This window comes from Schistocerca serialis, chromosome 2 (assembly GCF_023864345.2).
Source record: "Schistocerca serialis cubense isolate TAMUIC-IGC-003099 chromosome 2, iqSchSeri2.2, whole genome shotgun sequence".
NCBI lineage: Eukaryota > Metazoa > Arthropoda > Insecta > Orthoptera > Acrididae > Schistocerca > Schistocerca serialis.
In genome coordinates this window covers 411,699,320-411,725,813 of record NC_064639.1, presented here as the reverse complement: position 1 = coordinate 411,725,813, position 26,494 = coordinate 411,699,320, and the positions used below count along the sequence as shown (strand labels likewise).

Below are 26,494 nucleotides of genomic sequence, written 5' to 3'. Positions count from 1 at the left end.
ATACGTTGTTGTATTCCTTTGCGCCAAGGGGCTGGGTACCAACAGATGAAAGGGCAACACACTGGGAGGCACAACCGCTTGAGCTGTCAGACAGCAAAACTCAGTTTTATAATTCTTTAAAGATATAAATTCGCCAAGGAGATGAGTTGCCACCAATTTTGAATAACTTGGTATTGAATAAAGTGATCACAAAATGGAGACAGGTGTAAAGGGACACAAAATACAGAACAACAGCTGAGAAGACTGCCCAACTTTTGCCAACAATATGGCACTGAAGAGTGGAGAATGAAGAAACATGCAAAAAAACTGGAAACTCTTGCTGAAATTGCTGTGAAAGCTGACCTCAATATAGTACATAATAAGAAGGTATTATATGCAGATACTGGCTGAGCTTTATAAGCTGTGAGCTTTGTAAGTGAAAGGATAATTAGAGCAAGAGTGAACTCGGGAAAGAATAATTTTCCTATACTTCACGTGTACACACCTCAGCAAGGGTGCAGTGAGGAAGAAAAAACGAAATTCCTTGAAGAACTTTAAGACCAAGTAAGAGGAAATAACATTATGATAATTGGGAATCTGAATGCTCACACTGGCATGGATAGAAATGGATATGAGGTGGTGATGGGCCCTTTGGAGATGGAAGATGAAATGTTGAGGGTGAAGAAATTCTGAATCTGTGCATAAAGATTCAGCTTTTAGTGAAGAATACATTCTTCAAGAAACAAGATAGCCTTAAGATTACTAGATATAGCTGGGATGGGAAATCTAAGACAGTTATAGACTATATATTAACAGGCAAATTAATTGGAGGAAAAGTAAGGGACACTAAAGTCATACCAAGTGAGCACTTGGATAGTGACCACAGGTTACTAGCAGCTGATCTAAATTATAAGATGAAAATGTTGAATGCTGTACAAAGAATGCCAAAAGTTAAGGAGTGGAAGTTGAAAGAAGAATAAAATAAGTTTCCAAACTCTAGAAGCACAAAAATTACCAAAAACTGAAAGGGGTAACGTAGAGGAAGAGTGGAACCTATTTAAAACATTAATAGTTAACAGAGCTGTGCAGATATGTGGCAAAATAAAGGGTTAAGGAAAACACGAAGAAACCAGTTGGTGGAACGATAGAGTAAAAGACGCAATTAAAAAACGTAATATGGCAAAGAAAAATACAGAGTTTGAAGAAAGAAAGAACCAGGGGCTGGTGCCAAAAGATTAACACAAGGTGACAACACTGGAGCAGGAATACCGACAAAAGAAACTCCAAGCAAAGAGAATTGTGAAAGAAGAAAAGGAGAAGAGTTGGGAAATATCCACCAAGAAACTAGAGCAGGATAGCAAAGGGAACCAAAAACTGTTATATGGGTTATTGAAAAGTAAAAGATCCGATAGAGAAGACACAAGAGCAATTGAAACAGAGAATGGGGATATTATCAGGGACATGGATGGTATAAGAGAAGAGATGAAGAATTATTCTGAAATCTTACTGAATGGGTAAGGTGCACAAGAAAGTGACACCGAAATCATTGAATTAGAGGAGGAGCAGGATCCAATCTCCTGGTCAGAAACAAAATTCCCTGAAACAGATGAAAAGTGGGAAGGCAGCTGGAGTAGATGAGCTGACAATGGATATGATGAAAGCCGCAGGAATACATGGAATAGAATGGTTATAACAGGCGCTAGGGGTGATATGGAAAGAAAAAAAAGTGCTGGATGAATGGAGAAAAGGAATTACAAGATCATTGTTCAAGAAGGTAGTAGAAAGAAATGCACCAACTACCGAGGAATCACACTTATCACTCTGCCTTAAGATAATGGAAAAGTCATAGGAAAAAGATTGCAGAAAACTCTAGAACACCAATTAGAGGAACAACAGCTTGGGCTCAGAAGTACCTGGGAACAATAGATCTCACTTTCTCCCTCCATCAGTTAATGAAGAAGTATTGGAAAAAAGGAAAAGACTTGATAGTAGTATTTGTGGATTTGGAAAAAGCATATGACAGTGTACCAAGGGATAAAATGTGGGAATGCTTGAGAAAACATAATGTTCCTGATTCATTAATTAAAAAAGGGAAGATCAAAATGGTTTAAGACGACGAGAGGTGTTCAGCAAGGCAGTTCGCTCTCCCCTTTACTCTTCATTACACTTATGGGCACAATCATGAAAGAAATCAAGGAAGAAGAAAACGAAGATCTCAATGCTTTTGTTTTTGCTGATGACATTTCCATTCGGGGAGAGACAGAAATGGAGGTTCAGAGGAGACTAGATTACTGGAGCACAAAATTTAAAAAATTCGAGTTAACTGTGAGTAGGAACAAGACAGTGGCAATGAAGATGAGCAGGATACCCATACCTTGTTACATCATACTGGAGGGGGAGAAGATTGAATAAGCTTCAATTATCTCGATAGCATCATTATCACGCAATGGAAGTTCCAAACCAGAAGTCTTAAACAGAATAACAGAAGGATCTAGCTTCTTCCACCAAGTACGAAATCTAATCTGGGACAAGGAAGTCCATCAGAGCAAAACAGACCATGTATAAAACTTCTCTCCTGCCAATCATGATGTATAGTCTAGATGCATGTGTCATAAATAAGAGAGAAGAGTGTCAAATCAAGCATGTGAAATGAAGTTCCGGCTCGCTGGAAGGAAATCCTGATAATGATGATGATGTTGAATGTGATAACTGGCTGAAAGAATGAGGATCAGTGGGGGAGAATACACACAGCTTACGGTATCTGAAGGAAAAGAAAAAGAGGTAAGCTATAGACAAAAAAGTGCATAATAAGCAGGTCCCAAATACTGCTGAAACAATGTCATGTTGCAAAGATAAAACATATGCAAAGAAAAACTTATTGAGGAATGCTGTATTATATGCTGATAAATCAGAAATAATGTGTTGTATGCAATCTTGGGTACGAGGGATTTATCTTGTCGGAGGCAGCATAACAAGTTTTTAAAGCTATCTGGGGTACAAAAATAAATAAATAAAAAGACTGGATATTTAGACCAAGACAGACACTGTAAATGAGAACAGAACTCATTTCAAGCACGATTTGCAAATGAAGACGAGATTTTCAGGCACAACATGAGGATAGATGGCAGCGTGTTGACCAACATACACTGTCCAGTCACATTAATGTGACCATCTGCCAAAAGCCTGAATAACCACAATTCCCTGCGCAGACCACTGCGAGACATGCCGTAGGAGTATCAATGAGCTTCTGCAAAGTGCTGACAGTGATGTGGAACAGGGTGGCTAATTGAACTTGGACGGGAGTAAAAAAAAAAAAAAAAAAAAAAAAAAAAAAAAAAAAAAAAAAAAAAAAAAAAACAACAACAACAACAACAACAACAACAACAACAACAACAACAACCTGAGAATTATAGAAAAGGGGAGCAAGATGGCGCCGTAAGAAGTTCCTGGTTCCTTATAATTAATAGCGATTTTTTTTTGTGTGTGTGTGTGTGTGTGTGTGTGTGGGGGGGGTGGGGGGGGGGGGGGGGGGGGGAGACCATTTCACAATAATGACTTTTCTTTCCTCCTGGATGAGATAGTTTGACCAAAGTTCTCTCAATGTTTGGCTCCCTCTATATTTTTTAACCCTTTTTCTCCCTTTTAAAGCTAGTTAAAACTAAGAACTGCTCACCAGACAGCAAGAAAAAAATAACTAATTCTTTGAGATTAGCAATCTCCCAGAATATTGTACCAAACCTAGACAAAATCATTTCCTTGAAAAAGAAAAATGTTTGAAATGTTAACTGTCTTCTTTAACCATGTTGACTGTAAGGATTAAAGGTCTTTATAATCCTAACTCTATTTTTTAAAAGTTTTCAAAGTTGGTCAATTAAAATTATTGCGTACAAAACAGCAAACTAAGGATCTGATGTCAAAAATCTGAAAAGGGATACAAAAAGCTGTAGCACGGAGTACAACAAAAAATATTTACTTGTAACTACTGACAGTAATAATGCCAATCTCTTACGTAAAATAATTTCTAAAATATAATATTTATGACAACACTAGGTCATTTAAGAAATTGATATATCTTTCAGAAGATGCCTGCTGTACATATGAGTGTGCATGCGCAATACTAATAGAATCAACCTAAGGGTGAGAAAACTATGAAGTTGTTCTTCGATTCTTGTTTTTAATATTATTTTCTAAAGCTTTTGGTAGCAATTCTGCCACACAAACACTAATTGTTACGTAAACAGTAAATGGTTTGGTTGTTTTACCACTCATTGACCTCTTTTACAGAGCTGCGCTTCCTCTGTTATTTTGTTTATATTGGATCTGACCGCAGGACAGTCCAGCGCAGATAGGGTGACCAGATACAATTGTTTAAAAAGGAGGACAAAAAGCTTCAAAAAGGAGGAAAAAGGAAGAAAAAAAGAGGACACATCAAACGGGTAAACTGTAGATGAGGACACCACCCGTCAGCTTTGGACAAGTCACGTGACTACCGGGAATTACCGGTAAAACCAGTAGCTAATTGTTACTGATGGTCAAGTGGTGGTTACCTGAGCAATATAAAAAAAATTAAAAACACTGATTATGGTGACAGTGTGGCGTCAGTTGTTTTGTTATGTCAACAACACAGAATTGTTTACAAAGCAAAAAACATAAGACCATTCACCTCCCTTCATTCGACGCACCGCTACCAACATCTACAATTCAAGCAGCAGCTGACGACATGTAAACTGCACTATAACCTTCCAAATACAAATAAATTGAATCACTATGAAACAATGAAATAAAACCATGACAGTTAATCTGTCGAGTTATTTCTTACCTTTATTGGCCACTGAGACGTACGTTTCAGCTCCACCTATCTTACATTCCACTTCAAATTCATTTCTCCCTTTCTTAAAGCCGGATATTTGCAGGAAAGGACATCAGAAAATGTACACTTTCATTTAGGCATAGCCAAATATTTTAGTTAATTCAGTGGGTTAAAAATTACACTCACAAATCACACGTGCACTACAGGAAGCCAACCCAATAAAAAGTGAAGATACAAAACGAAAATTTTAAATAATCGATATTTACATTTGCTTATATGTAGATCAACGATAACATCGACGATCCTGGTGCCACCTACTAACACCGCCTTCGTGCGTGTTTATCGCGAAGGCTGTGCCAATAGGTAAAGTATTTAAGAAAAGAGCAATAGAGCGGGACAAATTTAATTGTATTACACTCAACTTTGCGAAAAAGCCGGACACTGTAAAAATCCGCCGGACCCCGAACAAAGAGCTAAAAATGGAGGACATGTCCAGATTAATCCGGAAGTCTGGTCACCCTAAGTGCAGAGCAGTGCTGTGTGGTCTCTGTCACTCTGCAGCTGTCTCTCCTACTCGTATGCCAAAACCAGTGACACACAATCACATACGGGGCACTGAACTACACTGCCCTGCACCTGAAGGGCACAGCCACGCACACCGGGTGCATTACTTGGATGAGCCTGTCTTAAGAGTATGCTCTGCGACAGGATATTGTATGTTGCCAGTATATATCCTCTGCCTATGTCCATTCATCTTGACTGAGAAACTTGTTGGTAGTCATGCCAATGTAAAAGGCCGAACAGTGTTTACATAGTAGCTGATATATGATGTGAAGTTTCACATATGGCTCTCACTTTGATAGTATATGTTTTGCCAGTTACAGGCCTGGTATAGGTGGGTAGAAGGGTGTACAGGCATATCTTATAGTGGGGACAATCACAAGGGTAGGAGCCAAAGGATAAGGAGATTGGTGCAGAAAGAGTACAGGGTCTGACAAGGATACTGCAGAGATTGGGAGGTTGACAAAAAGCTATTCTAGGTATGGTGAGCAAAATGCTGGACAGAACTGACATCATTTTAGAGCATGATTTTAGGAAGTCATAGCCTTCCGAAGTAGCTGGTTAGTACATTCAAGACTAGGATAGTACTGAGTGACAGGTGGTGTACTCCTAAGTTGTTTTATGGAGATATCAGCAGTACCATGATTGGATGTAATGGGCCACGAAATCTGCTTTTGAACTAGGCCGGTGAGGTAATTATGTCCAGCAAAGGCAGAGGTGAGAATGGAGGGTATTCCTGCATCTGATCAAATACATTTGCCTCAGATGCCCAGGCTGTACAGGAAGGAATCATCTGATGTGGAAAGTATGGCTGCTGTCAAAACATAAGTATTGTTGTTTGTTAGTAAGTAACCATCCCTCCCCTCACCCTGGGTTCTGGACGACTTTTTGGACTCTATCCCTTTTCCTAAACCTCACTAGTCATTTTCCTTGACCCCTCTTCCTTTCCCTTCAATTCTACTGCTAGGAGGAGGCACTGGCTCCAAAAGCTTGCAAACTGTACAACCTTTCACGTGTGTGTTCTCCTGCTGTCTCTTGGCGAGAAGATTTTTTTATATACCTAATTACATTACACTGCTTGTAAGGGAAGATAGATGGATACTTATGTTGGTCCACTACACCTTCTAGAATGACTAGATAACCCACAGAATGTTACAAAAACATTCCCTGGACCATAATGCTCCCTCCTCCAGCCTGGATTTTTCTAATGATTGTTGGACGGTGTTTTCTTTCAGACACTTCACGTTGTACATGCCAACAGCTTTCAGTCCAATGGACTGAATTCATGTGTAAAGGCCATCTGTTGCCATTCAGTGGACACTCAGTTTCAATATTAGCATGCAAATTCCAGCCTTTGTCACTGAAGAAGAGCAGTTAGCATGGATGCTCCCAAAGCAACATTCTCTGAACTGTCATTGAGGAGATGCTGTTGGCAGCCTCTTGGTTCATCTGGGCAGTCATGCCTCAGTGCTGGTTTTGGATAGCACCAGTTTGTCATGCATGGTATACTTTAATCACAGTGGCACACAAACAGTTCACAAACTTGAGCCATTTCAAAAATGCTTCCACCCTTGGCCCGAAAGCCTCTGATCAAGCACTTTTGGATGTAAGGTAAATTGCTCAATTTCTGCATAATGATACTAACTGCACTGTTTTCCACATCCTGCTGACACGCTTCACATACTCTCCACTACTAGTGCTGCCACCTGTAATCTGTGAGTGGTTATTGCATGCAGACATCGAGTATAGGCAGTGGCCGCACTAATGTGACTGTACTGTGTAATATAAAAAACATGCTTCAGGGAATATTGGGTGAAAGAAGTTGAGGAGGATTGGAAAGCAACTGGAATAAGGGAGAAAAATCCATGCACAGGTGTAAGAGATAGATCCAATTACTCAAAAATGGTGGAAGGTCATAGGTGAATTGACATTAGGATAAAAATCATCCAAGCAAAGAGAAATGGAGAATTTCTTCCAGGTTTGTCCCACAGTCTCCGTAAATTTGAGGAAGAACATAACTCCAGCAGGCAGTATTTTAGATTATTTCATTTGTACTAATAGTTATGGGTGCTGCCCATTCTGAAGTGCATCTATAGTAACAGGTGTGGACACATCATCGTTGTTTCATGAACAAATCATGTACAATCTGTGCACAACACGGCCGTCAACAGTTCTCATCTTGTAATGTTTACTACAAATCACACTACATGTTGTTGTGGTCTTCAGTCCTGAGACTGGTTTGACGAAGCTCTCCATGCTACTCTATCCTGTGCAAGCTGCTTCATCTCCCAGCACTTACTGCAACCTACATCCTTCTGAATCTGCTTAGTGTATTCATCTCATGGTCTCCCTCTACAATTTTACCCTCCATGCTGCCCTCCACTGCTAAATTTGTGATCCCTTGATGCCTCAGAACATGTCCTACCAACCGGTCCCTTCTTCTTGTTAAGTCGTGCAACAAACTCTTCTTCTCCCCAATTCTATTCAATACCTCCTCATTAGTTATGTGATCTACCCATCTAATCTTCAGCACACTACATATACTTGTTCATGCAACTAACAAGTGTGCATGAACGTGTGTATACATACATTAAAAGATGAGGATTGTTGACGACTGTGTTGCGCACAGATATGAATGGCACTTGATTTGTTGATGAAATGTGGACAATGTATCCACATCAGTTACTACAGATGCACTTGAGAATGGGCAGTTCCCAAAACTATTAGTGCAAATAAAAGAATCTAAAATACAGGCTGCTCGAATAATGTCCTCATTAAAATTTATTGAGGCTGTAATGTTTACTACAGATCACACTATATACTTGTTCATGCACATGTCAGTTACATGAACAGATACATAATGTGATTTATACTAAACATTACAAGATGAGGACTGTTGATGACTGTGTTATGCACAAGTATGCATGGCATGTGACTCCCACTTAAAAATATAATAAAAGACTTATTATTTTTTTATGAGAACCCTTGGGCCACTATTCAACAACTTTTCCCAGAAGTGTCTGATATTATAGCAAGTGAATTAGCAAACATCCTGGACAAGGGGTCAGTTTAAGACTATGAAGCAAAGGCCACATTTTGAACTAGTAAATGTAAACTCTGTCCACAGGTCCAGGGGGACCTATTATTACCAACCAACCACTGTGTCATTCTCTGCCATTGATTCACTGGATGCGGTATGAATGGGCATGCAGTCAGCACACCACTCTCTTGGCCGTTTTAAGTTTTCGTGACCTGAAGTGCTACTACTCAGTCAACTAGATCCTCAGTTGGCATCTTGAGGCTTAGTGCACCTTTCAGTCCTCTCATCAAGGGAAATCCCTGGCAGTACTGGGAACTGAATGCTGGTCCTCTGCACTGCAGTCGGCCACACAGTTCACTCAGCTACAGAGGTAGACGAGGTCACATTTTGCACTGGGACCAATCTAAAATAAGAGAACACAGGGATTTTCTATGCAAACCCTCAACTTCAACAGGACTTGATAAGGAAGATGATAAATCTCATTTGTGAGTCAAAAGGGGACGATCTTGGATGATCAGAATGATAAAGGTATGACTGAATGAAGTTACATATGTTTAGGACAAATTCAAGTAACAGGAAATGCTCCTCGAGTTATTCACGAAGTCAGAGGCCGAAGATTTACCGTAGCATGTATTGTTAACTGTTAACCTTTTCCCAGCATCTTCACTTTTTGAATAGTTCACAGGAACACAACCACGTAGAGTTTTTCAAATTAGAAACATTTCCATAATAAAACTCCTCACAGGCACTAAATACAATGCAAAATACTAGTGTTTCAGGATCTAGCCCGCAGCTGGGGCAGCTGTGTCAGTACGGACAATGTAGAAGAGTAAGCTGGAACAGAAACTACACATGGTCGCCATCAGTACCCACTGCCAACAAGAGATAACTAGTATGAAAATGCTTCACATAGTTATAGTAAGAGAGGAAATATGTTTCCTCAGGAGGAGAGTAGAATACCATGCAGAATTCACTCCAAACTTATTTGTAAGGTCACATGCTAGCTTAATGTCAACAGGATCATGGTACACAGTCTCATTAAACAGGTAGTAGTGAAGAGCAAAACCTTTGCACTTCTGCTTTCTGTGGGGTGGCCAGTTTCAGAACAATGTTCAGTAATTGCAGATTTGTCTGGCTGTTCTAATCATGTGTGTCATATGCAACGCAACAGGTTTGAATGCCCTGATGGTTTCAACTATGTATGTCAAGTCACAACTGCAAGAAATCTGGTAAAAACTTGCCTTACACAGACCTGAATCATCTTTCAAGTATTCCATAGCTCTGATTTTGGAGTGAGAGTCAAAGCAAATATAGTGAGAAGCACATATTCCTATCTCATACTCAATAGTTCTATTTTGGTCATGCTGTGAAGATTAAAATGCAAACTTTTTCTACTCGCAAAATAATAAAATTCATGTACAAATTACTGTGAAATACATTTCTACACTTTTCAATTAATACTTTTAAACACTTAAAAAGGACTTGTTTACACGGAAGCCGAAGCATACAAAAATTTCCTGACTGATTTCGCTAAACGCTTAAAAAACAAATAACCACTGCAAAACAATACATTCTAAAACGTTTTACTCCCTCCTCTGAAATAACAGGAGATTAGGATTTAAAATAATACCAAAATGAGTTTGTAATGGACTGAACACAAGCTCAGATCAAGGAAGGATGGTAAAGAAAAATCAGCTGTGTCCTTTGTACAGTAACAATCCCAGCATTTACCTTGAGAAACTTTGAGAAACCTTGGAAAAACCAAGTGTTACTGGTCAGAAAGAAAATCGAATCCAGGTTGGGACAAGGGCAAGTTCCATGTCTTAACCACAGCAATAACTTGCTCTTTTCTTTGAGTGAGGAAATTTATATCATGAAGTTTGGAGCCACAATCTTCTTTGCTTGGTTACCAGCCATTCCATAACCCCTTAATTTTTCTAGTAAGATAATATTAGTAGTTGAATTTAGTTTAAGAATACATATGCTATCACAACACTACAAACAAAAGAAACATTTTAAAACTGACCACTAATGGATTAAGAATTTCAGTAGGGCTTTCCTTTTTAGCTGGAGAGCTAAATGCATCTGGTGTCATCAAATTTAACTGCTGTGGTGGTTGCTGCACTTGTTGTTGTTCTCTTTCCTCTCCCTCCTCCTCCTCTTCCTCTTCTTCCTCCTCCTCCTCTTCCTCATCATCTTCATCATCATCATCATTACGTTTCTCTTCTTCTTGTTTGTGCTTTAACTGTTGTTCTTGTTGTGTATGCTGTTGATTGGCTGGACTGGTTGGCTGCTGAGAGTCGGCAATCTCATCTTTTGCAATATTAATTAGTTGTGAATCTAAATCTGTGCCATTCATGGTTATTACATTCAGTGAGACATCCGAGAAACTGTCCTGAAACACTACCAATATAGAGCCATAAATCTTAACAGTTCACCACACACCACTTCTAAGATACATTAAAACAAATTATAATTAGGAACACAGAACTTCACATACACAATGAGTCTGTCCCCAAGAGAAAATATAAAATAGCAAGAATAATACTTACAATCTGGAACATGGTCCTAGCTTTTATTGAACATATATCAAAATGCCCCTCTAAACAGTCACGATTTTATGAAACATCCTTTATAAAAGATTTTTTTACAATATATCACATGTATACTGAGCAAATATGTGGACAATAGCCTTTCAGTACTTCACCTATTCTCAGAAGAGACTCCTTGTCAATTTGTTTGTGGTCCAAGTAGGAGGTACTTAAGTTTACTAAATGTATCAGTTTTATGTGGGAACATCACGACATTGGGTAAAAACGATCATTTTCCATCTCTCCCTCGTTTGCTACACATATAGTTCTCAGACCACCACCACCACCCACCCACCCACCCACCCACCCACCACTTGTTGTCAGTGATCTACTGTAACCATTACTAAGAAACTATGTTTTTGTGTCATATCACTGGCAGATCTTTCTCTTTACCACAAATTGAATTTACATGATTAATTACATCTCATGGCATAACTTCTCCCATTTAAATTAAAAATGACTGATTACTCTAATATAACTGGATAGATAAAAAAATCTGCTCAACAAGTGGCAGCGTGAGGAAACCAATACCAAAGTTATAGAAATTTGCAAGCTTTTGGAGCAAGTGGCTTCTTCTTCTGGCAGAAGGATTGAAAAGAAGGGAAAAAAGGTGAAGGAAAAGAACTGGTAAGGTTTAGGAAATGGGGAGAGTTACAGAAATGTCACCCAGTATCTCGAGTCAGGGGAGACATGCAAACGGGATGACTAGCATAGATGCCAGAAGGAGCCACTGGTTACGAAAGCTTGCACAGTTCTATAACTTGTATACGTGTTTCCTCCTGTCGCTGCTTGGAGAGTAGATTTTTTATCTATCTAATTATGTAATATTTACAACTATTGTTGATGATTAATTATTCTGATATCTTACCATGAGAATCCTTTGAAACTGTGTTAACGTGGTCATCAACAGCCACACTGGACGGTGCTTGCAACATAATATGACATTCTTGCAATGACTTTGGTTGAACAAGAAACATCTTCACAACCACAGCTGGTATACTGGGCAGCTGGTCATCATCCAAATCCTCTAAAAACAAAAGAAAACTATCTGCATCAGCTTTGAAGTAGTCTACAAGCAAGTTTACCATAATCTCTCTGTCACAAACAATTTTAATGTTCTCTGGATCAGTCCACAACAAATGGCCACTTATCCGTATAAAAACTATTTGGCTTCACTTGCAATGTGAACATTTTGAAGTACCTGTCATGAACAATGTTATTACTTCTGAAATAATTATTTCTTCAGAGAGAAACTATTTATTATAATATATTTGGGAACAACTTACAGAAAATTAAGTATTCTTTAAGGCATGCATACACTGAGTGCCACAGTAACAGACATTGTTATGTAGCAAAAGATGCTATTGTGAGCTGGCTTCTGGACTAAACATAAATAAATGAACTAAATGAATGTGGGGCAGGGGCATGTACACATATGTGCTCGGTTTGATTACAAAAAATAAGAGCGAATGGGGATCCAAGGATCCTGTACCATCACAGTGGGAGCCAAGTGAGGGTCTCAGTTAAAGGATTTGTCGACTGTGACAGTCTTGGCTGCGGATTTCTAGACCTGCATTACCGTTGGGGATTTGTATGTCTCCCCTCGCTAAGTCAGGGGTGCACTACACAAAGGAACCGACTACTTGGGTAGCAGAGTACTTGTAAAGTGCACACGAGGGTCTTTTGGCCTAGGCAGTAGTTTGGGGTGCTCTGGTGTACACTTGCCGATCAATGCACAGCAAGGGAAGTCAAATGCCATTCAGAACACAGACCATTTGACAATTTTTATCAGTAAATTGTCAAAATATTCATAAGACAGTTCCCGAATTTACTGCCATCCACAAAAGTTGTAGCACTCATTATTCTTGGAGTCGAGAGCTGGCTGAAACCCATGGAAGTAAACTCTGAGATATTTAGTGAGTCATGGAACATATATTAGGAAGACAGATTAGAGGCCATAGGATGGGGAGTATTCACTGGAGTTTAAAAATAATTAGTCTCCATTGAGGTCAAAGCTGAGTGTGACACTGAAGTTATCTGGTCACGTATGGCAGGTGTAGATGAAACAAAGTTAATTGTTGGATGTTATTACTAGCCACCAGATTCCGTTGTGACAGTTCTAGAGTCATTCAAATGAAGTCTCCGATTAGAAGGCGCGTAAATATCCGGATCATACAATACTAGTTGGAAGTGACTTGAACCTACTGAGTACAGACTGAGATGTCTATAGATTCATTGCGGGGAGCAGAGACACAAACAGTCATGTGAAAAACTTTTGAACACCTTTTCTAAAAACTGTCTTGAGCAGCTAGCACAGCAGCCCACACGCAATGGAAATATCTTAGATCTGGTAGCTACAAATAGGCCTGACCTTATCGACAATGGCAGAATAAAAACGGGGACTAGCGATCGTGATGTCATACCAACTATGATTAGGGAAGTTAATAAATCAGTCAAAAATGCCAGTAGAGTGTTTCTGTGACATAAGGCAGATAAGTAGTTATTAACATCTTACTTAGACAGTGAACTGGCATTACTTAGTACCAGTAAGAATGATGTATAGGATTTATGGGCAAAGTTTATGTAGATTGTAATTCGTGGTCGGCAGAATTATGTAGATGGAAAATACCCACCATGGTTTAGTAATGAAATTCTGAAGATGCTGAGGAAGCAGAGGCTGTTGCACTATCAGTTCAAAAGGGAACATACAAATGGTGACAAGCGAAGGTTAGTAGAGATTTGTGCATCCCTGAAAAGATATACGGGTGACGCATACAACTACTACCACAGTCACACATTAGCAAATGGTCTGGCAGAGAACCCGAGAAAATTCTGGTCCTATGTAAAATCCCTAAGTGGGCCTAAGGCTTCCATTCAGTCTCTTGTTGACCAGTCTGGTGTGGCTGTTGAAGACAGCAAAGTGATAGCCTGAGTTTTAAATTTCGAGTTCAAGAAATCATTCAAACAGGAAAATCATACAAACATACCATCATTTGACCATCGGACAGATTACCATATGGACAACATAGTAATAAGCATCCGTGGAATAGAGAAACAACTGAAAGATTTGAAAGCCAGTAAATTACAATATCTGACTGGAATCTCAATTCAGTTTTACAAACAGTACTCCACAGCATTGGCTCCTTACCTAACCTCCATTTATCACGAATCTCTTGCCCGGCACAAATTCCCAATTGACTGGAAAAATGAGCAGGTGACACTAGTATATAAGAAGGGTAAAGGAATAGACCTGCAAAATTACAGACCAATATCCCTAACACTGGTTTGCTGCAAAATCCACGACCATGTTCTCAGTTAGAACACAAGAAATTTTCTTGAGACAGAGAGGTTTATGCCCAGGAATCGGCATGGTTCTAGAAAGCACCGCTCACACGAAACTCAGCTTGCCTTTTCTCATGATACACTGTGAACTATGGATGAAGGGCAACAGGCAGATTCTATATTTCTAGATTTCCAGAAAGCATTTGGCATTGCGCCCCATCACAGGCTGTTACTGAATCTATGAGTAAGTTCACAGATATGTGAGTGGTTTGAAGGCCTCTTAAGTAATAGAATCCAGTATGTTGGCCTCAGTGGAGAGCGTTCATCAGAAACAACGGTATCGTTGGGAGTGCCAAGGGAAGTGCAATAGGACCGCTGTTCTCTATACACACAAATGACTTGGCAAACACGATGGGCAGCAATCTGCAGTTGTTTGCTGGTGATTCAGTGGTGACTAAGTTCAGTGGCATTAGGAAGAAACAAGACAAAATCTCCAGTTGGTGTGATGAATGGCAGCTAACTCTACATGTGTACAAATCTAAGTTAATGCAAATGAGTAGGAGTAACAAACCTGTAATGTTCGGACACAGTATTACTAGTGTCCTGCTTGTCACAGTCAAGTCGTTCAAATATCTGGGCATTATGTTGCAAAGTGATAGAAAATGGAATGAGCATGAGCATGAGCATGAGCATGAGCATGAGCATGAGCATGAGCATGAGCATGAGCATGAGCATGGGCATGAGCATGTGAGAACTGTGGTAAAGACGACAAATGGTCAGCTATGGTTCATTCGAAGAATTTTCAGAAAGTTCTCCTATCACATATAGGGCTCTGGTGCGTCCTATTCTTGATTACTGTTCAAGTGTTTGGGATCTGTACCAGGTCAGATTGAAAGAAGATATTGAAGCAATGAAGAGATGGGCTGCTAGATTTGTTGCTGGTAGGTTCAAACAACACGTGTTACCAAGATGCTTCAGGAACTCAAATGGGAATCCCTGGAGGAAAGACGACATCCTTTCCGAGAAACATTATTGAGAAAATTTAGAAAACTGGCATCTGAAGGTGCCTGCCAAACAATTCTACTGCCGCCAACATACATTGTGCGTAAAGACCCGAAGATATAAGAAATCAGGACTCACAGAGAGGCTTATAGACAGTTGTTTTTTCCCTTGCTCTATTTGTGAATGGAATAGGAAAGGAAATGACTAGTAGTGGTACAAATTACGCTCTGCTAAACAGTGTACCAGGACTTGTGGAGTACCTACATAGTTGTAGATGTATACGATACATCCCACTAGTTCCACAGGAGTAGAAATCTATAGCACATATGTGAGATAACACATGAGATATCAGTGTTTTGCAATTAAAAAACTCAAGTCTCTTTCAAATGAAATCTCTAGGTGCAATTTTGAAAATTGTGTTTAACGATTGTTTAATCCCATATGAACTTATATTGGACAGTCAAATGAAAATGAGATACATGGAGAAAAGGTAATTTAACTGTTCATTATTTTAAAAGTAATTGCCAAAACTGGTGGTACATTTATTCCACTGCAAGATAGAACAGTCAATGCCTTCCTGGAAAAATGTTTGCAGTTGCCTATGGAACCACAACTGTACCCAGGCATGTACTATTTCGTCTTTCTTCAGGGCTCTAAAAATGCAGAAATCGCATGGGGAGAGACCAGGAATGTGTGAAGGATGTGTAAGGGCTTCCCTGCGCAGCTTCTGCAGTGTACTCTAAACTATCTTGGCAACATGTGGGCAGGCATTATTCTGCAACAGCAGATGCTGTTCAACATTGCTCGGTGTTTGGAGTACATGGCAGAAGTTTTGCCTGTGCCTCTAACATTTTGGCCTTCAGGCAAACACACAAAGTTGTCATCATATTAATCTGAAAATGGTGACTAGTTTAGATACTCTGCATATGGCTATCAAAGATGGGCTTGGAAATTATCTAGAGGAAACTGAAACATTTAAATAGCACATTTTGTCCCAAGAATACCTTATACTTGCAGTTGGAATTCAGTGAGAATGAACTGAACCTAGGGCATCCAACACACTAGCCAAAAACACAAACAGCTAGACCTAGACCACTATGGTGACCTGTTCTTCATTCTGCGACATTAATATTTTGTGCTACAACATTAGAAGACTATACAACATCCACAGGTCTCGCCAAGAAACTGTTAGGTATACTGGAGGACAGGTATTTTGACAGGGGGGAAATTGAAAATCAGTCAGATGAATTCAAACCAAGAGTCAGCAACATCCACAGCATTTTTAACAGAAAGCAACAAATCATAACTGAGGAAAATAGTGACATCACCCAATAAGATAGTTCTATGGATACTGCCAACAAAGAATTATGAGCAGCAAAGTAGAGATATACTGTGCATCCTACTTTCGCTCTCATTCAAAATGTGCACTTCATTCAGTGGCGTGTGAGACTTTTAGTTAGTGACAGCTTCCCACTTTCACAGGGTAATACATTTTCTGATAATGAGATTTTCACTCTGTAGCGGAGTGTCGGAGTGTGCACTGATATAAAAATTCCTGGCAGATTACAACTGTGTGCCGGACCGAGACTCAAAGTCAGGAAGTTTGCCTTTGGCGGGCAAGTGCTCTACCATCTGAGCTACCCAAGCACAACTCACGCCCCATCCTCCTCACAGCTTTACTTCTGCCAGTACCTCGTCTCCTACCTTCCAAACTTTACAGAAGATCTCCTGCGAACCCTGTAGAACTAGCACTCCTGAAAGAAAGGATATTACGGAGACATGGCTTAGCCACAGCCTGGAGGTAGAGCACTTGCCCGCAAAAGGCAAAGGTCTCGAGTTCGAGTCTTGGTCCGGCACACAGTTTTAATCTGCCAAGAAGTTTCATATCAGCACACACTCCACTGCAGAGTGAAAATCTCATTCTGGAAACATCCCCCAGGCTGTGGCTAGGCCATGTCTCTGCAATACCCTTTCTTTCAGGAGTGCTGGTTCTGCAAGGTTCACAGGAGGGCTTCTGTAAAGTTAGGAAGGTAGGAGATGAGAAACTGGCAGAAATAAAGCTGTGAGGACAGGGTGTGAGTCGTGCTTGGGTAGCTCAGATTGTAGAGCACTTGCCTGCGAAAGGTAAAGGTCCTGAGTTTGAGTCTCGGTCTGGCACACAGTTTTAAACTGCCAGGAAATTTCAATGCCTTTTCTGTTTTTATTTGTTTGATTCAAAACGCTTTTTCTGCTCAGATACACTTCCTCTTCTACGTATTTAAGGTTTTCTTCATGCCTAGCTCTGTTCTTAACCCAAGGCACTAGTAATGATGGAGAAATCTCTCCTTCCACTGCTAACAGGCATCTTACCTCATTCTTTGTCTCCACTCTTTTCCTCTATGTTATAATTTTTTGATTGTTTTGATTTTTTTACTTTATATTGCTACTATCAAAATACTATCAAGGCTTTTTTTAACTTCTTGCTCAAGGGGAACAAATACTGATCACTGTGTGAAACTTTTTAGTATAACAATATGTTCTCATGTAAACAGGTGTTATACTACATATAACACAAAATCCTACATATCCTATGTTCATTTTAACATTTTCATCCATTAAACTATATTTGTAATTGTCAGCACTCATGTGATATGTGGCAGCCACCCTTGCCTTTGTCGTATGTCATACTGCCTCACTCATCACTCAAATCTAAAGGATGAGTGGCTTGTGTGCTTCAAGAAGACAGGTAACCATTCAGGAGCTGTAACCACATCAGATAGGTATCTGTGGTGAAGTCAGATTAAAATACTATTTCTGAAGAGGAGCAGCAGCCTTTCCAGTAGCTGCAAGAGCAACAGTCTACATCAGTGACTTGTCTGGCCAGGCAACATAAGCCTGCATGGGTCTTGATATATTACAACATTGCTGAAAGCAAAGGAACTCTACAACTGTTACATTTCTGGAGTATATGAAGCTGTACTGTATGGCATGACAGTGGTGGTGGTGGTAGTGGTGGTGGTGGTATCCTTCTAGGTAAAACAATTCCAGAAATAAACTGGTTTCCCCATTCAGATCTGCGGTCAGTGCTGCTGCCATCTGGAAAAATCTGGCATTGTATAGGCTGGAACATGGAATGCTTTATTCTGAAAAGCATAGGGAAGCCATAGAACTCGAAAAGAAAAAAACGATCTATTGAAGTTAGATGGGGGAATTAGTGAAGCACAGTGGCAGGATGAATAGAATTTCTGGTATGGGGTATAACTATCTGGGAAAACTGGGGCAAAGCCACAGGGTCCCCAAGGATTGGGGGACCTCTGGTGCCCAGGAAAAAAATAAAAATAAAAATAATAAAAATAAATAAAAAATTGAAAAATTAAAATGGAAAAGTGGAAAAATATAAAGCAGAAAATGCATCAAATTATGTCCACAAAAGTCTATAGTTTACTGATAATCAACATCTGTGTTCCAGAACTAATTCTCTGAATGCCAACCATATCAATTTTAGTCCAAACAACTGGTGCCAACAGCTCAGCTCACAGTTGCTGATTTCAGCCAACACATCGCGTCCGCTATGTAGAAGGCAAAGTGAATTCTCTGACCAACAGTGCGCCATTAGCCACTTTTTCAACCAATACTTTTTGTTGTGGGCAACCACAGCCGAAGTAATACATATATGACACACAAATCACTTCCAGCTGTATACGAATCTTTCTCTACAGTAACATAACCGCTTTTGTGATATCAAATCATATCCTTAGGTGTTCATCGTAATAAAATACAGAACATAAAAATGGCATTATGACCCAAAAATAAACATCAATCCTAATATTATAAGCCATATGCTAACCAACATGAAATACTTGCACCTTGCTAAAATATTAAAGCTGTAAGATGGAAAGAAGAGGGACTCAACCTTCACAGAGCAAAATGCTGTTACGTGCAGGACATCACAAATCAGTTTCACCAATTTAAAAAACTGACATGTTAAAACTGTGTTATTAGGCAGTCACAATCATTGGCTTCACCAACTCACAACCAAGTAATCATCTTTCAGCCTAACCTACACTTCAGGTTACACTGTAGAATAGGTGCAATCACAACCAGACTTCAGTGGTGTCCTGTATCACTTGAGCCGCCTCGTAACAATGTTCACGTTAACAACACATCCAGTTACTTAATGTATCCCGTATTTTAAATGTTACAGTTGGTTAATTGACATGTCAAGTGTCGTTTAGCTCAGACAGCACAGCTTGGTACGGAATGTTTAGTTGATATCTTCGTAACATACTTCCAGCTGGGTGGTCATGACTGTCTTATTGAGGTGTGTCACTTATGCTGGCATCTGTTCAACTTTATTTTGTGTTTGGCATGCACTTGCTTTGAAGTTGTCCTCCTATCCAAACATGAAATTTGTGCTACATCAAGATCCTCATTCAGCGTTACCTGCAATGACAGTTTTAATGTGTGCTGGCATAACACCCACAGTGAAATATTATTCTGCAGCTGTTGGCATCTCATATACCATGACAATGAAGAAACTGTTAAGTCAAAATTACAAAATAATTGCTATGTTAATATGCAGAATCCAACAGATCACTGAAATGTTGGTGACACTTAATCCACAATAGGAACTTCACTCTTTTAGTTCCATAAATATCAGAGTACTGCTGCAACAAAAGCATTTCACGGATATTTTCATCATATTGAGGCAGATCCCTAGTGCTTATAGTACTAATTACTAAAAGAATAATACAATGCAATACGCATGTTGTTGTAGATCATGGTGTATGTACTTCCACTAAGATGTGACCTGTCAGGTTGATATTGGTGGAAAATGAATGAGTGTCCAGTGTTTTTTTACTTTCACATACAGACACTCATCTCTATATCACACTGTATACTGTACTGACACACTACTGTGCTCTAGGTTTGTGAACTTCACTTCACCGAATCTGACATCTGCCAGTATACGGAATGTTATGATGAAATGAAAGGCACAAAGCTTACTGCCAAGCTCTCAAGACCTAGACTTAGAAAGGGTGCTGTTCCATCAGTGTTACCACACTGCCCAAGCTATTTCTCTACTCTATCCACCAGCTCTCGAGAAAGTGCAGAGAAAAGGTGAGCTAGATTAGACGATGAACGTCTGCTAAAATTAATTAATGATAGTGTAGTAACCAAAACAGAGTATGATTCAAGGAAGTTATCTCCTACTTTTGAAGCATTTCTGCAGTGCTTAGAAAGAGAAACCATCCCCAAAGAGTGGACCATTGTTAGGAGAAGTGACTGTGTCTTATTTCTACTGCTTACTGTATTACTCACTCCATCTTTCTCTGTATCCATTGTAGTGACAAGTGAGTTGCAGTTGTCTGCCTATTAAAGTAACACTGAGATAAGAAAGATTGGCCGTAGCAAAATATCAGACAAACTTTTGAATAGCAATGATTTGTTTACAGTATTAGACAAAGTGAAAGAAAATTCATTAAAAAGCCAATGCCTTCTTATACAGGACATTTTAAATGATATGTGTCATTCTGCAGATGAAGAAAAATAGAAGCAAATTCAATTCTTAAGTTAGCAAGATAAGTTGCTGTGTAACACTGAGGAAAACTATAGGTTTAATCCTCACTTTTCTGTATTTTGTTGTATCCTACATTCTATCTCCCCTCATGCCTACAAATTTTGAAGGTCTTCTGGCAATTCTATTCTTCCTCATCCAAGAACTTTACAGAAAATATGTTCCTCATATAGTAATGGCCCTCATAATGAACAAAATGAGAGTGCTATGCTCCAGTATCTTAAGGAAAGATTTAGATCTCTGCAGGAAAGATACTGTACCATTTATTTAATGATGGATGAAATTCATATTAAACCTTATTTTGATTACAAGGGAGGAAATATTGTGGAGGCAGCATTTGATAGTGACAAGACTGCTACTACAGCATATGTCTTTATGATACAATCATTGCTGCCTTCTTTTAAAGAAGTAGTGCATGTCCCTCCAATGAGAAACCCTGTAGCTCAACAGCTATTTTTGTATGTAAAGAAAATATTGTGTGGCCTTCACATCACTGGTTTCAAAGTTATTTGTGTAGTGAGTGACAACAATGCTATAAATAGGAAAACTGTGGCACCTTTTAGCCCACTTCCAAAACTTAGTATAGTTTACCCACATCCAGCTAATCCAACTTGGCCACTATTTTTTATAATTGATTCTCTGCACATCCTTAAGTGTATATGTAATAACTGGGTTAATCAAAAGGACTCTCAAGTTTTGCTCAAATATCCACTATTTGATGGAAGCACTGATGATTGTCAGGTGTTAATGGCATCTTTTGAAACAGTGAGGCAGCTTCATAAGACTGAATTTAATGGTCTACTTAAGCACTCTTACGGCCTTACTTTGACGTCTCTTTATCTATCTTCACTTCAGAAACAAAACGTTAGCCTTGTTTTGCGGTATTCAATGCATATACAGCTGAAGCAGTTTCAACTAAGGGGAACAGAAAAACTTATTACATTACTAGCAAACTGCAGAATTTATTAAAATTATACTTACATGTTGGAAAATTGTAAATGTTAAGACAGTTCACAAAGGTGTTATGATCCCTTCCCGTGCCCTCTGTCTAAGTAATAATGATGAAAAATTAGTTTTCCTGGAAAAGTTTCTTGTGCGGCTCGATATGTGGAAGGACTTAAGCCTAAAAAATAATACCCCTTCAAAGGAAATCCACAGTTCTGACACACACAACCTATGGTTCGATTCAGATGGCAAAGAGCTCGTTTTAATTTATTTTTTGCCTGGAAAAATTCAAACTAGTTCTGTGGATGCAAGGTTTAGGAGTTGTCGATCAATGGCTGGCTCTCAGTATCTTGTTTCTGTGAGACAGATTTTTGAGGTGGAAGCCGGCTCATGTTGAATTCAAGTACTTTTCGTAAACTGCCTGTTGCTAAAGGGTTCACCTTTAATCGCCATGACACAAAAGAGACTATACAAAGAGGCTCAGTTTATGGTTGACATTATGTATTTGTAGGAAGATTTCAGGTCGGCAGAAACATACCTTCCAATATTAACATACGTAGCAGGATATTGTGCTTGCAGTGTACTGCAGAAACAGCAGTGTGAGGTGCGCAGAATTGTGGCCAACATCTTAATTTAATTAAAAATTTGGACAGTGGTGATCTGTTTTTCCCTCAGCCTGATATTGTGAATGTTGTTATTTAAAATTACATTACTGTACAGAAATTAATATCTGTCCCTAATAAAAAGAAAGTTTTGTCATCCAACAGTACAAGGGTGCTTATCGAAATGTAACCATAAATTCTGTTCAAGAGAAAAGTTTCTTCTCAACATACTTTTTTTGCAGTAATGGTCATTCAGCAGACAAAATACTGAAGTTGTTAGTCAAAGCATTCACCTATGCATTATTAAACAATTACATTAACAAAAAGAATGACACCTTTACAGCTTCTTTTAAGAAACACTAGTTTAGCACATTTTAATTTATGTACAGTTTACATGCTTTGACATTTATCTGATGTTACAGGAAATTTCTATTAAGTGTCACACATTCAGTTAAACTGTATTTGGTCCAGTGAAAGTAGAGGAAGGTTCTATGATCCATATTGGTGTAGTACCTAAGTGCACACTAATTGTCATTTGGTCCGTGTAGCCTGCAGTTTTTGGGTATTTTGCTTCCAACAGTTTCAAATGTCAAATAGTCATAACTGTTTCCACGCAGGATATTCAGCTGAAGTCAATACTTTGTCCAGCTAGTTTAAACCCCATCATTGTCAAATGTTATCACATTGTGTACACATCCAATTGTGTGCTTGATATTGGCCTAAGGTTGAAACTGGGCCCATTTTTCCTAGTAAAGTCTATGTCTTCCAGCTACTCTGTGCAGAAATATTTACATCTTCCTTTCAATTTGTTGAGCCTGTGCTGCCCAACAAGAAGAAATCTTGTTTACGTAATTCTGTATTAAACCTCATGTAGTTTATTATAGCTATGTATGTAATTAGAAGCTATTATTTTGGCATGCAGACATATAAAACTTACAGTAGCATATTACAATATACTTAGGGAAAACCAAAAATGGATTGCTCCCATTTTCATAAATCAAAATGACACCAGGATGTTTCCTAATGTAGTTACTTCTCACAACAGCTGTCCATGTAAATTTTTATACAGGCTGTCAGTATTGTTGCATATGTGTAACAATTAGTTATTGCTTTGCCTATATTATTTTATTGAGACACAGTTACATTCTAGTAGTTGCTTATTCCATTCACAGTTTGGAATAGCTTAACATCAGACACAGTAGTTGGTCTCAATTCCCAAATTTGCTTCTCATCCAGACTGTGACCCTTAATTTGTTTATAATTTTTTTTTTTTTTTTACTCATAAAACCCCTCGGCAGTGTGAGACTGTGTGCCAGACTCCGAGGGCACATGGATTTAATCTGCTAGAAAATTTCATAACAACACACACTTTGGCACTGAGTGAAAGGTTTGTTCTTGAACTGTCATATTAGTGTAAACTGTCATTAGTGTTAAGTTCGTCCCTCTTCTAGTTTTAAGAGACACTCTTATTAGAATGCAAAGTGGAAGTAGTTACTGCCAGTAAGTGTAGAATAATGTGTTACAGAAAATCACTTTGGATCAGTCCCTTCACAGCATTAAAATACAGATTAGGTGTTCCATACACTCAGTTTAATTGAAACAGTTTATTCCAAGATTTATGCAGCAGGAATAAAGTGAAAGAGTGCTACAGGTAAAGTTCTTCCCACCTCTTTTCATGGAGAGTATTCTTGCATACATTAAGGAGTGTTTTGTTGTTGCATTTTATCTGAATGTCTAGGATGTTATATCATACACCATCCAGTTTCCAGAACGAAATTTTCACTCTGCAGTAGAATAGAGACGAGATACTGGTGGAAGTAAAATTATGAGTAGGGGTCGTGAGTCGTGCTTGGGTAGCTCAGTTGGTAGAGCACTTGCCCGCAAAAGGCAAAGGTCCCGAGTTAGAGTCTCGGTCCGGGACACAGTTTTAATCTGCTAGGAAGTTTTAAACAATTCAGTTTAATTTGGAATCAACGTAAAATCATTACAGTTTTGATTTATGTTGTACATCTTTAGTTAATCCCAGAATTAGTGCCTTTGACATATTTCGTTTACACATAAGTTCATTACAAGGAAACTGGCCTGCTTATAGCTTATGGCAGCATTTTCAACAAATGTTGCATAGCTGTGCAGGAACTATATAAAAGAGTTGTTTCAGTTGCAGATCAGGTATTTTCAAATGTAATGTGAGGTTGCTATGATGTGTTGTCATACTCAGTATTACCATTATGTATTTATTTATGTGTCAAGTTCCGTAGGACCAAATTGAGGAGCAAATCTCCAAGGTCATGGAACGTGTCAGTACATGAAATTACAACATAAATGTAATAACACACAAAAAATGTTCATGAACCTTAAAAATGTCAGTCCACAAGTTTAAGCAAACACTATCAGCAATACAATAAAAATTAGCTTATTTTTTCAAGGAACTCCTTGACAGAATAGAAGGAGTGACCCATGAGGAAACTCTTCAGTTTCGATTTGAAAGCACGTGGATTACTGCTATGATTTTTGAATTCGAGTGGCAGCTTATTGAAAATGGATGCCTTTTTGCACAAGAGTTAAGGAAGTCCAATCCAAATGCAGGTTTGATTTTTGCTGAATATTAACCGACTGAAAGTTGCTTATTCTAGGGAATAATCAAATATTGTTAACAAGAAATTACAATAAGGAATATATACCATATGACAATAGTGAATGAAAATAAGCAAAGTAGACTAATTTTCGTGTTGAATGCTCATTCACTTCTGATACTGTTCAAATAGTAAAAATGGCAGTATTAAGTCTTTGAACAAGATCGTGAACGTGGGCTTTCCACGACAGCTTACTATCTATCTGAACACCGAGAAATTTGAACTTTTCAGTTTCACTAATCATATGCCCATTCTGTGAAATTAAAACTTCAGGTTTGTTGAATTGTGTGTTAGAAACTGTAAAAACAGTCTTACTGTGATTTAGTGTTAGTTTATTTTCTACAAGCCATGAACTGAGGCCACATACTGCACTATTTGAAACCGAGCCAATGTTGCACACAACATCCTTTACTACCAAGCTAGTGTCATCAGCAAACAGAAATATTTTAGAGTTACTCGTAAAACTAGATGGCATATCATTTATATAAATAAGGAACAGGAGTGGCCCCAACACTGATCCCAGGGGCACCCCCCACTTGACAGTATCCCACTCAGACCCGACATCACAGCCGTTATAAACATTGTGAGTAATGACCTTTTGCTGCCTGTTGCTAAAGTAAGAGGTGAACCAATTGTGAGCTACTCCCCGTATTCCGTAATGGTCCAACTTCTGGAGCAATATTTTGTGATCAACACAATCAAATGCCTTAGTTAAATCAAAAAATACACCAAGCGTTCGAAACCTTTTGTTTAATACATCCAGCACCTCACAGAGAAAAGAGAATATAGCATTTTCAATTGTTAAACGACTTCTAAAGCCGAACTGTACATTTGATAGCAAATCGTGTGATATAAAATGATCAATTTTCCTTACATACATACCTTTTCAATAACTTTTGCAAACACTGATGGCATGGAAATAGGTCTAAACTTATCTACATTATCCTTCTCTCCCTTTTTATAAAGCGGCCTTACTACTGAGTGCTCTAATCGTTCAGGAAACTGGCCATTCCTAAAGGAAAAATTACAAATATGGCTAAATACAGGGCTAACATGTGCAGCACAGTACTTTAATATTCTGCTAGACACTCCATCATAACCACAAGAATCCTTAGTCTTCAGTGATTTCATTATTGACTCAATCTCCCTCTTGTCTGTATCACAGAGGAGTATTTCAGATATCGATCTCGGAAAGGCATTTGCCAAGAAAGTTATATGATTTCCTGTAGAAAGTAACTTTTTATTTATTTCACCAGCAACGCTCAGAAAATTATTGTTAAATACTGTACATATTTCTGATTTATCAGTAACAGAAATATTTTTACTGCGAACTGTCTTTATATTGTCGACCTTGTGCTGCTGACCAGACACTTCCTTCACAACTGACCATACGGTTTTAATTTTATCCTGTGAATTAGCTATCCTATTTGCATACCACATACTCTTTGCCTTCCTGATAACATCTTAAGCACCTTACAATACTGTTCGTAAT

At 38.7% G+C, this 26,494-nt stretch overlaps 1 protein-coding gene across 1 annotated transcript in view; it reads right to left on the bottom strand.

The window, feature by feature from the left end:
* LOC126457247 (enhancer of mRNA-decapping protein 4) overlaps window positions 1-26,494 on the bottom strand; it is a 164,908-nt gene that overhangs the window by 27,635 nt on the left and 110,779 nt on the right. The window contains exons 9-10 of the mRNA XM_050093399.1: window positions 11,850-12,008; window positions 10,417-10,793 (exon numbers count right to left, since the gene is read on the bottom strand). Of these exons, the coding sequence (XP_049949356.1) occupies window positions 10,417-10,793; window positions 11,850-12,008 (536 nt within the window). The remainder of the gene's footprint in view (window positions 1-10,416; window positions 10,794-11,849; window positions 12,009-26,494) is intronic.